Source organism: Pseudophryne corroboree, chromosome 6 (genome assembly GCF_028390025.1).
Source record: "Pseudophryne corroboree isolate aPseCor3 chromosome 6, aPseCor3.hap2, whole genome shotgun sequence".
Classification (NCBI taxonomy): domain Eukaryota; kingdom Metazoa; phylum Chordata; class Amphibia; order Anura; family Myobatrachidae; genus Pseudophryne; species Pseudophryne corroboree.
In genome coordinates, this window is record NC_086449.1 from 809,479,705 (window position 1) to 809,495,125 (window position 15,421).

Genomic DNA, 15,421 nt, shown 5'->3' on the forward strand with positions numbered 1-15,421 from the left:
TATACTGCTCACACAGACCCCCACTATACTGCTCACACATACCCCCACTATACTGCTCACACATACCCTCACTATACTGCTCCCACAGACCCCCACTATACTGCTCACACATACCCTCACTATACTGCTCACACAGACCCCCACTATACTGCTCACACAGACCCCCACTATACTGCTCACACAGACCCCCACTATACTGCTCACACATACCCCCACTATACTGCTCACACAGACCCCTACTATACTGCTCACACATACCCCACTATACTGCTCACACAGACCTCCACTATACTGCTCACATAGACCCCCACTATACTGCTCACACAGACCTCACTATACTGCTCACACAGACCCCCACTATACTGCTCACACAGACCCCCACTATACTGCTCACACATAACCCCATTATACTGCTCACACATACCCCCACTATACTGCTCACACAGACCCCCACTATACTGCGCACACATAAACTCATTATACTGCTCACACATACCCCCACTATACTGCTCACACAGACCCCCACTATACTACTCACACAGACCCCCACTATACTGCTCACACATACCCCCACTATACTGCTCACACATAACTCCATTATACTGCTCACACATACCCCCACTATACTGCTCACACAGACCCCCACTATACTACTCACACATACCCCCACTATACTGCTCACACATACCCCCACTATACTGCTCACACAGACCCCCACTATACTGCTCACACAGACCCCCACTATACTGCTCACACATAACCCCATTATACTGCTCACACATACCCTCACTATACTGCTCACACAGACCCCCCACTATACTACTCACACATACCCCCACTATACTGCTCACACATACCCCCACTATACTGATCACAGACCCCCACTATACTGCTCACACATACCCCCACTATACTGCTCACACAGACCCCTACTATACTGCTCACACATACCCCACTATACTGCTCACACAGACCTCCACTATACTGCTCACATAGACCCCCACTATACTGCTCACACAGACCTCACTATACTGCTCACACAGACCCCCACTATACTGCTCACACAGACCCCCACTATACTGCTCACACATAACCCCATTATACTGCTCACACATACCCCCACTATACTGCTCACACAGACCCCCACTATACTGCGCACACATAAACTCATTATACTGCTCACACATACCCCCACTATACTGCTCACACAGACCCCCACTATACTACTCACACAGACCCCCACTATACTGCTCACACATACCCCCACTATACTGCTCACACATAACTCCATTATACTGCTCACACATACCCCCACTATACTGCTCACACAGACCCCCACTATACTACTCACACATACCCCCACTATACTGCTCACACATACCCCCACTATACTGCTCACACAGACCCCCACTATACTGCTCACACAGACCCCCACTATACTGCTCACACATAACCCCATTATACTGCTCACACATACCCTCACTATACTGCTCACACAGACCCCCCACTATACTACTCACACATACCCCCACTATACTGCTCACACATACCCCCACTATACTGATCACAGACCCCCACTATACTGCTCACAGACCCCCACTATACTGCTCACACAGACCCCACTATACCGCTCACACATACCCCCACTATACTACTCACAGACTCCACTATACTGCTCACACAGACCCCACTATACTGCTCACACAGACCCCCACTATACTTCTCACACAGACCCCACTATACTGCTCACACAGACCCCCACTATACTTCTCACACAGACCCCACTATACTACTCACACAGACGCCACTATACTGCTCACACAGACCCCACTATACTGCTCACACAGACCCCCACTATACTGCTCACACAGACCCCCACTATACTGCTCACACAGGCCCCCACTATACTGCTCACACAGACCCCCACTATACTTCTCACACAGACCCCACTATACTGCTCACACAGACCCCCACTATACTTGCTCACACATACCCCCACTATACCGCTCACACAGACCCCCCACTATATTGCTCACACAGACCCCACTATACTGCTCACACATACCCCCACTATACTGCTCACACAGACCCCCACTCTTCCATCTATCTGATGTCTGTGTCTGGTGATGTGTGACAGGTAGGTCCCTCTTCATAGAGTACATAGAACCATAATCTCCCCACCACACACACAACGACTTACAGCTTCCGTACAAGAGAAACACCTCAAAGTTATTGTTTCCAACTTCAGTCCGTATATGTCAGAGCTGAAGTTAATATAACAGACATACTTGTGACCTGGACATTGGCTTGGCTAGAAATGAACGGCTCATGAAAAGACAACCCTGCCCCTTCATAGTCTCTATGACACAGCGTGTCAAGTGGCCACTATATACTGCGCACACAAACTCATTATACTGCTCACACATACCCCCACTATACTGCTCACACAGACCCCCACTATACTACTCACACAGACCCCCACTATACTGCTCACACATACCCCCACTATACTGCTCACACATACCCCCACTATACTGCTCACACATAACTCCATTATACTGCTCACACATACCCCCACTATACTGCTCACACAGACCCCCACTATACTACTCACACATACCCCCAACTATACTGTTCACACATACCCCCACTATACTGCTCACAGACCCCCACTATACTGCTCACACTGTCGAATACTGGGACTGAGGCAACCTGCTGAAGGCCTAACAGTTATGTGTGTGCACTACGGGATAGTACGTATATTATGTATACATTTAATAAGCAAAGGGTTCTCATATTCACTAGTATAATATGAAAGCATAACAGAATCCATTTCGATTTTAGCTAGATGATATAGCAAATTCATCTTGAACTTTATACACACCCTGAGAGAAAAACAACTTTGTTGGCAGAGTATTAATTCCACATACGCACTTTCTAAAAGCTCACAGAGTACAGATGTAATTCCTAATATGGACACAGTTGAAGCTCACGAGTATCATTTTAGTATTTTTGATAATTGTCCCAATATTGCATAACTCTATTGCCTAACATTGTATTCCAGAAGAATGAAATCATATGGGAGGTATATACAAAATGGGCGTTACTTTGTATTATATAAAACTCATTGTTGATACGTGTATGTCGTTGTTAAAATGATTTGACACAGGAAGAGAGGATGTCTCTCTTCCCTGTATACGGGCGTGGCCCATTGAATAAATAATAATTGATTTTTATAAATCCATTTTCAATTCATTAATTTTACCTAACAACCCAAACAGCAACAAGATGGTTAATTTAGTTAATCCAGAGAATTCAACAAGATGGGGGCTCGTCCGGGAACTATAGATCTCGATCTCTTCATCAAATTCTCAAAGGGGTGTGCCAGCCAGCAGCTGATGATGGAAGGAACATCCAAAGTCATTACAGCACTGGTAAGTATAGAATACCATGGTATGTGCTATATTCCAGTACATGCTGTTTCTATACCTGCCAGCTGTCTGTGTGATTGTATTTTTTTTATAATATGAGAATAGGAGTGGAGAGATTGGACACTAGTAAAATAACTCAGGGACCTGTTAGTTGTTGTTTGTTTGTAAAATTAATACCAAAATTATGTCCAAATCGGTTGAAGGACCAAGTAACTCGGAAATGATGATTGACAGATGCTGTTGCATGTAAATAAGAATACCAAAATTAATTCAAAGATTTGAGCAAAGAAACAGTGACCTGTGTTTTTCACTCTATGAATGATTGCGTGAATAAGTGCTTTGGACCAAGAGCCAAATAAAATAAAGTAAAAAGCACATAGATCACCTTCCCTTGTTAGTCAGCTATACGTGTAAGAAGGATACATGAAAAAAATAGAGTGAACAACCCGAGGTTATAGGGATTATATGTAATTGAGTGTAAATATATATTGCAATACTGAGCTGCTAAGAGTTGCTGGTTGTTTTAAGCATAACCTAAGCATGTTGCTTTGTGATAGTAGTCTGTGATAAGAGGATCTACTGCAGTTTCCCAGTTGACAGACGTGTCGCGTGTGTGAAAAATTGCAGGGAGTGCGAATTTTTCCAGCGTATGGGAAGGGCAGGGAGGATTAACCCTAAGTGTGCATATCATGTATGGAAGAAATATTCCATAGAAGCACAAGTTTTGTATAGTACTGTGACAAAGGGTACAGTATATGTTTTGCATTTCAATCATGCTGTATAATATTGGCCTGATCAACCAATACTAAGCGTATTTTGAAATCGGCAAAACTGTTGAAATCTACAGGAAATTGAAGTTTGCAAACTATTTAAATTTTTTGTGCTATGGTTTTTTTTTTGTGGGTGGAACATAATGTTCAGTTAAGTATATTCTCAGATCTGTGTCTAATAGAAACCTTATGTCTGTGATTGGCATGGTTACAAGTTTTGAAATATATATATATATATATATATATATATATATTTATTTGTGAACGGAGGAAACAAAAGTTGATGTCCGTGTTCAAATGGCTTTTGACAGATCTGTAGTTAAAAATATGTGTTTATCTAATGTTACTATCTAACTATGAAGTGAAGTTTCCATATGGTATTGTTTAACACGTAAATATTCTTTAATGCAATATATTGTGAGAAGGTCTGCCAGAAAAAAAAAGAAAAAAAAAAGAAAAAGAAACCCCTTCAGTTTCCAATGCTGTGTAAAAGCACAGAGAGCTGTGTAACAGCGCAGAAATGTGCCCCCTCCTTTCCAGCAGCAGTGTAAGCCATGACGCAGTAAAGAAAAAAAAGTGTTCAGTGAGCTTTAATTTTTTTCATCTAACAAGATAGATCATAATAAGCATAAGTCAGTGGTTCCCAATTTTTTTTTTTAATCAGGTGGCCCTAGAATATCAGAATTTTTTTTTCACAACACCCCTAGGAAGAAAAAAAAAAAAAAAGGAGTAGATGGCGTTTATATGCCATCCTTAGAGTCAGTTGTGTGGTGAGGGATATTTGCTTCTGTTTGGCCACATATTTTATGACTGGCAGCCACCAGCACTGGATAGTTTGAATTGGTCCTGGACCACCGACCCAGGAAACCCCTGCAAGCGTCCGAGGCACCGGCACACAGTTTGGGAACCTCTGCATAAGCAATACTCTAGAAATGTTTGTTATACAAACTATCTACTCCAGTTTAATATAAGAACTAATATCTTTACCAGATAATCTGTAGAAAATGCTGCCAATTTCTTTCTACAGCATAACTGTAATCAGAAAATATAAAAAAAAAAAAAAAAAAAAAATCCCAGCAACAGATATGGGCTAGAGATGTCAGCGCTAACAGCGTTAACGCTAACAGATTTGCATCTGGCAGACAGTCAAGAAGACAACGCCCTAACTCTGGTGAACTAGACGGGGAAAAGCAGTAAAAACAGCAGCTAAAATCATAGGAAAAGATAAAGGAATACGCATTCTTTAATGTATATGTAAATCAAAGATTGCAACAAGCAATTAATCACTACGATTCCAGTATTAACATACTTTTAGACAATTCTTCAAAGTTATTTGGAAGAATCCTAATGTAAAAGTTACCCTGGGTATTTCTAAAGATTCCAGGAAGAATAAAGTAGGAACAGATTAAGTTGGATGCATAGCATATCTATATATCACTTACCCTGGGTTCGTGAGGTAAAAAAATATGCTTGCTAAAATCCATCTCATTGTATAGGCATCGATATAATACGTTGCAAAAGTTCTTAGTGGACTGCACAATATGCGGTGATGAACCAGGTTCCGTAGCCAGGAAGTGTGGGGATATGATTGTATAGAATAGTTATACAGATAGAAATGTGAGCAGGAGCGTTGTTCAGTTTTGTAAGTGATTTTTCAGTGAATATGTATATGTGCCAAAACATCCATGGGATGGACACAGTCCAAGAAAAGTTTGCTTGGAAGCAAATAAGAGTGTGCATGAAAAAAAAAAAATGTACAGTTGTGTGGACTGGCCAGTCTGAATGATATGTTGAGAAATGTAACCAGTATGTGGATGATATACCTTTGTGCTATAAATTATTTGAAGTATTGGTGTCAGATACTAAACAGTTGTGTTTTCTTACAGAAAAGGACACACGGTGTCGAAAGACAAAAAGTCAACTGTGTGCTGACATAGTTAACTACCTAGATGATTTTTTTGGGCGCTAGGCCAAAGATAGTTAAAACCCTTAGAGGGTGGAGCCTTGGTATACATTTATTGATAGATAGATATGTATGACCAGATGATAAATCTCTAGATACAGTAATTTTTTTTTTTTTGGGGAAATGCTATATGCATACATTTAAGTTCATAACCAAAGAAATTATAGAAGGTAATACAATATTACACTTTATCATGAATAAAACATTATGGATACACAGTCAGAGCCAAACCATCCACTTATGCATAAGCAAGAACATATATGTTTAATACTGAGTATATAGGTTTAATACTGAGGTTAAGCAGTAGATAGTATATGATGTGTACATTTTACCTCTGACAGTATACAACTTAAATATAAAATGCAATAGTGTAGCTTACGGAGAGATTTCAGATTTAAAGATATATCCCTTCACTCAATAGGGGATATATGAACCAACAGGGAAATTGTAACAAATGATTTGTTCCGTGAAAAATGTGTTTATTAGGACACATAAACTCACTGACATACTACATACATAAAGTGCATGGGTGAATCTGGACCAGTTAAAGTGACCGTGTGATAGATGTAAATCTCTCACCATATAATGGGATTGCGTTGGGCTAGCTTAAAGAAGTAACATGGGTCCGAGGCTGAAAATAGCCTAGGCACCACCGCAGATGGTTTATTCAGCGTATCAGTCCTTTTACTTGCTTCACTGATCACCCGATTCCCCTGTCCAAGAACCTATCCTGGTAGGGTTTCCTCTGGTGGCATAGTGATGCCCAGCTCAGAGTGTTTCCCGATTCACAGGATCCACCACAACTTAGATACAGCTGCATACTTGTCTTCCTCACCCCCAAAAGTGGGGAGTATAAGGAATATAATGTGGATGAGTAAGACAATTATAATGATTACATCGCATTTCACATTGCATTTAAAGGAATTGAAAAAAAAAAACCAAAAAAAACTGATTAACAGGAGAATAATTTCTCGAGCATCCATAGGGGATAATGGGATGGTGAATTAGTGAATTAGTATTATTAATAATAAAGTGTTGTTGCCAATTTTCATTAAGGGGAAATGTCATGAGGATGCAAAACTAAGGGTAATTAACATGAAATAGATTCACAAGCTTTCTATAGTGGGATGAAGTTAATGGAGAAGTGTACATTGTGTTTTGGCATGGGACCAAAATAAATTATGTGATAATAAGAGGGATCGTGATGGTGATAAAGAAAGCTATAGCATGTTTACTGCAGATGATTGGGTTGATTAAAAACAACATTGTTTTAATACAACATAGTTTAATGCAAAAATAAGGAACTATAGTATGTGTAACAGGTGTTAAAGGGGTTATTTGAGAAATGAATAATAAGGCCAGAGGTGTGAGCTATTGTTTCAAAAGACAGTAAAGTTTCTTTACTGATAGAAAGAGTTTATAGGAGTTTGAAAAATATTTTGTGTTTAATATGTGTAATGTTGAGAATAAAAAGTCATAATGTGACAAGGAAAGTTTAAAGAATTAAGCATTATTAATCTACAAAAGAGACAGGAAAGGCAGAATTTGAATCATGGCATGGTCCAATCGTTGGTTCAATAGTGGTAGAATTACACCTAAGCCTCTGCTTAGTCTCTCTTCTATATCATTTTTTGTTATTCTTTTTGGAATCCAGCAAAGATATGTTATCCTGCAAAGATATATTATCCAGAGACTGATTCAAAACTACAAAATGATTTGACGATTCAAATGTGTCACACAAATTATTTAAACAGTTACAAGAATATCAAAAGCTGCAAGAACCTTGGAAAGATATTTAACCAACATGAAAACACACAGTCCGGCACAGGACAATCACTAAGAGAGTGAAGACGGTGTTATGGTGAGAAGTTGCTTATGTTTTGGTTCCATTACAGATCGCATAGGATGGTCCTTGGCAAGTACCGCTGACTCTGATACAGCCGTTGCAAAGGCTGCAGAAGAAGGACACCTAGATCCATGAGCTTGCAATGAAATGAAAAGGTCAGAGACCAGAGCTTAAAGGAACCTAACACTAAAAACAATTGTATGGAGATACAATACAGAGACTGTTACTACTGTTACTACCACAGAGTTGTATTTGAATGAACCCTTCAATCAAGATAGAGATGATTATGATCATTGATAATGGACTATGTGCTTATAAGCTAATATCCTACAGAACTTTTAACATTTTTGAAAGTATACGGGAGCGACGTTATTTATAACAGCATTAGGACTTAATTTATTTATTTTTTTGAAGAGAGAGCGAGCAAACGTGTGGTGTAGGTATGAGTACTCATCCATTATTGTGGATGGGAATTATTTCAATAAGACCCTTCCTTCCTCTTTTCTTTTCTAAGCAGGAAATCCAGAGGGATTTATGACTGGTGTAACGAACACACACTTTGAAAAACGTGGTTGTGAGTATTATACTCCACTTGAAGACAGATGTATAGATTAATGCATGGATAATTTAAATAATTTAGGATATTATTCTGAGGAGTATCCAGTCCAGCAATACCATTAATTGTTGGAAAGATTTTAAGTACTGCAGCTATATAAAGTGTATTGCTAATCATTATTTAAGACTATTATAAGGTATAATGTATAATAGCAGGCCAAAGTTCTCTATGCAATTTACATTTGATGTGATTACCAAAACTTTATAGAGTCGTGATAATAGTGAAACACGGTACATGTGTATAGATACAACAGTATCTCAAGAAAGAACCACTGGTGATAATAGTAGCTACACATATCGGGTGTATTTCAGTTAGTGGAAATAAAATAGGTCAATAATACAGAAAAAAAAATTATCTTATGTAGATAGAAAAGGTTGATTTAAGGGAATGTGAAAGGATTGTTACAATATACTAACCTAAGGTTTCTAGATGTGCTAGATATAATGAGTTAGGTATATAAATAGTAATGGTTACATAGGATGTTCATTAAAGTTTATGATTTAATAAATGTATTTTACCAGTAGTAGATTCAAAGGTTAAAAGAAGATATCATACATAACGGGGAATGATAGTTGTCACCATGTCCTTAGGATATGATATATAATTGGTTACCTATTAATTCTAAAGATGTTTGTTATTTAAGAAGAATGATTTAGCAATTTTATACAAAAACATATATTAACTTGAGAAAAGTTTTCTTGCAGGATGAACTATTCCTAAAAAGAGTAATTGACTCAGTAATCAGGAAACATGTTCCTGCCACCAGAGTATCAATAAAACCTCGAAGTGGTAAAGGTGGCTAATAAGTTCTCCTATGGCTAATGAAGTCGTATGATTAATCAACTGGAAGTTGACGTTTTATTTCAATTAAATTATTGATAACATGATTGAACTTTATGATAGGATATTCCAGAACTGTGGACATTTGTGATGATTCCAGGACATTGGACATGAACTATTACGATACCATATTGTTCTACATTTTTTAATACCACAAATTGGAGGATATTGTTGATTTCCGGAAACAGCACTTTGAGCTCACTGCTGAGCTTATTTGACCAAAGACATTAAGGATCCTGATACGTGTAATGCCAAGTATATAAAGGAGGTCCATGATATAAAAGAACTTTAACCAAGGCATTATGATATGGACTGGAAAAGATAAATGTTTAAATCCTAGTATTCAATTTCAGGATTAGGAAAATGTTTTTTTTTAAATATATTGTATGTGATTGTATGTGATGATGTATTCTGTGATGAGGTTTATTCTTTGGCGACCCCGATGTGATTATAGACATTCATTTGATGTTCACCGCATACAGGTGCGGCATATGTTGTAGTTAGAAGGCTACTGTCAAAGGCAGAATAGCAATACTACATGAAATGATTATTAGCGAACTATACGTTCCCAGAAATTCTCCTGAGATGACAGGGCACATGGATAATGTCCCTGATCAAAGGGTGGAGCTGTCGAATACTGGGACTGAGGCAACCTGCTGAAGGCCTAACAGTTATGTGTGTGCACTACGGGATAGTACGTATATTATGTATACATTTAATAAGCAAAGGGTTCTCATATTCACTAGTATAATATGAAAGCATAACAGAATCCATTTCGATTTTAGCTAGATGATATAGCAAATTCATCTTGAACTTTATACACACCCTGAGAGAAAAACAACTTTGTTGGCAGAGTATTAATTCCACATACGCACTTTCTAAAAGCTCACAGAGTACAGATGTAATTCCTAATATGGACACAGTTGAAGCTCACGAGTATCATTTTAGTATTTTTGATAATTGTCCCAATATTGCATAACTCTATTGCCTAACATTGTATTCCAGAAGAATGAAATCATATGGGAGGTATATACAAAATGGGCGTTACTTTGTATTATATAAAACTCATTGTTGATACGTGTATGTCGTTGTTAAAATGATTTGACACAGGAAGAGAGGATGTCTCTCTTCCCTGTATACGGGCGTGGCCCATTGAATAAATAATAATTGATTTTTATAAATCCATTTTCAATTCATTAATTTTACCTAACAACCCAAACAGCAACAAGATGGTTAATTTAGTTAATCCAGAGAATTCAACAACACATAACCCCATTATACTGCTCACACATACCCCCACTATACTACTCACACAGACCCCCACTCTACTGCTCACACAGACCCCCACTATACCGCTCACACATAACCCCATTATACTGCTCACACAGACCCCCACTATACTACTCACACAGACCCCCACTATACTGCTCACACAGACCCCCACTATACTGCTCACACAGACCCCCACTATACTACTCACACATACCCCCAACTATACTGCTCACACATACCCCCACTATACTGCTCACAGACCCCCACTATACTGCTCACACATAACCCCATTATACTGCTCACACATACCCTCACTATACTGCTCACACAGACCCCCACTATACTACTCACACATACCCCCACTATACTGCTCACACATACCCCCACTATACTGATCACAGACCCCCACTATACTGCTCACAGACCCCCACTATACTGCTCACACAGACCCCACTATACCGCTCACACATACCCCCACTATACTACTCACAGACTCCACTATACTGCTCACACAGACCCCACTATACTGCTCACACAGACCCCCACTATACTTCTCACACAGACCCCACTATACTGCTCACACAGACCCCCACTATACTTCTCACACAGACCCCACTATACTACTCACACAGACGCCACTATACTGCTCACACAGACCCCACTATACTGCTCACACAGACCCCCACTATACTGCTCACACAGACCCCCACTATACTGCTCACACAGGCCCCCACTATACTGCTCACACAGACCCCCACTATACTTCTCACACATACCCCCACTATACTGCTCACACAGACCCCCACTCTTCCATCTATCTGATGTCTGTGTCTGGTGATGTGTGACAGGTAGGTCCCTCTTCATAGAGTACATAGAACCATAATCTCCCCACCACACACACAACGACTTACAGCTTCCGTACAAGAGAAACACCTCAAAGTTATTGTTTCCAACTTCAGTCCGTATATGTCAGAGCTGAAGTTAATATAACAGACATACTTGTGACCTGGACATTGGCTTGGCTAGAAATGAACGGCTCATGAAAAGACAACCCTGCCCCTTCATAGTCTCTATGACACAGCGTGTCAAGTGGCCACTATATACTGCGCACACATAAACTCATTATACTGCTCACACATACCCCCACTATACTGCTCACACAGACCCCCACTATACTACTCACACAGACCCCCACTATACTGCTCACACATACCCCCACTATACTGCTCACACATACCCCCACTATACTGCTCACACATAACTCCATTATACTGCTCACACATACCCCCACTATACTGCTCACACAGACCCCCACTATACTACTCACACATACCCCCAACTATACTGTTCACACATACCCCCACTATACTGCTCACAGACCCCCACTATACTGCTCACACATAACCCCATTATACTGCTCACACATACCCCCACTATACTACTCACACAGACCCCCACTCTACTGCTCACACAGACCCCCACTATACCGCTCACACATAACCCCATTATACTGCTCACACAGACCCCCACTATACTACTCACACAGACCCCCACTATACTACTCACACAGACCCCCACTATACTGCTCACACAGACCCCCACTATACTGCTCACACAGACCCCCACTATACTGCTCACACAGACCCCCACTATACTACTCACACATACCCCCACTATACTGCTCACACATACCCCCACTATACTGCTCACAGACCCCCACTATACTGCTCACACATAACCCCATTATACTGCTCACACATACCCTCACTATACTGCTCACACAGACCCCCACTATACTACTCACACATACCCCCACTATACTGCTCACACATACCCCCACTATACTGATCACAGACCCCCACTATACTGCTCACAGACCCCCACTATACTGCTCACACAGACCCCACTATACCGCTCGCACATACCCCCACTATACTACTCACAGACTCCACTATACTGCTCACACAGACCCCACTATACTGCTCACACAGACCCCCACTATACTTCTCACACAGACCCCACTATACTGCTCACACAGACCCCCACTATACTTCTCACACAGACCCCACTATACTACTCACACAGACGCCACTATACTGCTCACACAGACCCCACTATACTACTCACACAGACCCCCACTATACTGCTCACACAGACCCCCACTATACTGCTCACACAGGCCCCCACTATACTGCTCACACAGACCCCCACTATACTTCTCACACAGACCCCACTATACTGCTCACACAGACCCCCACTATACTTGCTCACACATACCCCCACTATACCGCTCACACAGACCCCCCACTATATTGCTCACACAGACCCCACTATACTGCTCACACATACCCCCACTATACTGCTCACACAGACCCCCACTCTTCCATCTATCTGATGTCTGTGTCTGGTGATGTGTGACAGGTAGGTCCCTCTTCATAGAGTACATAGAACCATAATCTCCCCACCACACACACAACGACTTACAGCTTCCGTACAAGAGAAACACCTCAAAGTTATTGTTCCCAACTTCAGTCCGTATATGTCAGAGCTGAAGTTAATATAACAGACATACTTGTGACCTGGACATTGGCTTGGCTAGAAATGAACGGCTCATGAAAAGACAACCCTGCCCCCTCATAGTCTCTATGACACAGCGTGTCAAGTGGCCACTATTAATGTTTCTATTTACTTTGTGGAAACAATACTGTTGCAGTCTGCTGTTGCGTATAAGGACACAGAGAGAGGGGAGCGTAACAGTTCTCTATCCAGGTCTGTCTCCCAATGCCGGGGCAGGGCCTCATTGTATGGGGGCGGGTCCTCACTGCAATGGAAAAGCCCACCTTACACCGACACAATAGTGCTCTTTTACACCATATTATGCCCCACACAGACAGTAATGCTCCTATGTACCACACAGTAATGCCCCATAGAATTATGCCACACTACTTGCTCAATGTCAGGGGTTTCATGATGCCACCGCCCTCGCTCCAGCATTTTTGCGCTGTTCGCACCTACCAGTGCCTCCTTTACTGTCTATTAAATGTCCCTCCCAAAATGGCCGCCGCCTCCTCTAGCAACCTTCAGAAGTGTCTCCTCAGAGGCAGCAACCATTTTGGGTGGGACATTTTCAACTGTATTCCATGCGGACGGACAGCTACTCTAACATCTGTGCTGCTACAAGCGGAAATCGGGGCCAACCAGTGTCTCCCCATCGACAACATCCCTCATTACTATTTGTCAGGAGCAGGGTTCCCTACCCCATACGTATGACCCCCAAGCGAGTATCTTGAGTGCATTTGTATAGACCCCCAGGTAACTCCATTTCACGCAGAGAGAGAACCGGCCAACTCTGAATCAGCTGGGGAAGAGGTGTAGGGAAAGAGAGGAGGAAAGAGCACTCAAGGATGCTGATGGGAAAGGAAGGGAGGTGGAGGCAGGTGCAGGAGACAGAGAAGGTGCGATCTGGTTCTTAGTAAGTTTCTGTTAAGATTTCAGAATTCATAAAAAGAAAAAAATATATTATTCTACAATTCAACATACAAGCTGTGCAACAGTGGTTCCAATGACAGGCAATTAAATAAATAAACTTATTATTACATACCTTTTTAGCACCTAAATCTTGGAAGAGCGGCTGCCTCTGCGGTTTAGAAAGGGTCATTTTGTTTCTCCTGGACACCTGCGGAAGGTTTCGCGGCTTCTCCTGAGAACAGAGCTTCATCCGGAAGGAAAAACATTCATATAATTTGTGTGGTCATGCTTAGCGTTCTATTACATGTTTGATATGCCACTGAGTGTTCCGGGGTCATGTGATGGGCTTATCATATAGGTTTACTAGTGAGTGTTTAATACGAACTACAGGAGGGCGTATATCCGTGGCTGGCAGCATACAGAGAACACAAAGGGCTGTGTGCCACTACCTATTTATATTTACAGGATGAAAAAAAATACAAAGTTAAAATACAAATTGCATTGAAAGTTACAGGGCCGTTACTAGGGGGGGCCTAAGGAGGCATGCGCCCCGGGTGCAGGATTTGAGGGGGCGCTGAGGAGTTAGAGGAGTAGGGTTTTTGACAAATTACTGTCTTGCCCCGGGTGATGAAAATCCTAGTTTCGGCCTTGTGAAAGATAATAAGAATTTACTCACCGGTAATTCTATTTCTCATAGTCCGTAGTGGATGCTGGGAACTCCGTAAGGACCATGGGGAATAGACGGGCTGCGCAGGAGACTGGGCACTCTAAAAGAAAGATTAGGTACTATCTGGTGTGCACTGGCTCCTCCCTCTATGCCCCTCCTCCAGACCTCAGTTAAGGAAACTGTGCCCGGAAGAGCTGACACAACAAGGAAAGGATTTGGAATCCAGGGTAAGTCTCATACCAGCCACACCAATCACACCGTACAACTTGTGATAACCTTACCCAGTTAACAGTATGAACAACAACTGAGCCTCACTAAAGGGATGGCTCATAACAATAACCCTTAGTTAAGCAATAACTATATACACGTATTGCAGAGAGTCCGCACTTGGGACGGGCGCCCAGCATCCACTACGGACTACGAGAAATAGAATTACCGGTGAGTAAATTCTTATTTTCTCTGACGTCCTAGTGGATGCTGGGAACTCCGTAAGGACCATGGGGATTATACCAAAGCTCCCAAACGGGCGGGAGAGTGCGGATGACTCT

General features: G+C 41.4%; 1 protein-coding gene across 8 annotated transcripts in view; it reads right to left on the reverse strand.

The window, feature by feature from the left end:
• The window catches only part of AGBL3 (AGBL carboxypeptidase 3), a 169,944-nt gene that overhangs the window by 20,751 nt on the left and 133,772 nt on the right, over positions 1-15,421 (reverse strand). For 6 of the 8 annotated variants that reach the window (XM_063929025.1, XM_063929026.1, XM_063929031.1 and 3 more), the window contains one exon: positions 14,340-14,450. The exons of 1 other annotated variant lie outside the window; for it this stretch is intronic. In XM_063929025.1, coding sequence (XP_063785095.1) covers positions 14,340-14,450 — 111 coding nt within the window. Of the gene's footprint in view, positions 1-14,339; positions 14,457-15,421 lie in introns of all 8 variants that reach the window. One more of the 8 variants, XM_063929027.1, reaches the window with a different exon arrangement.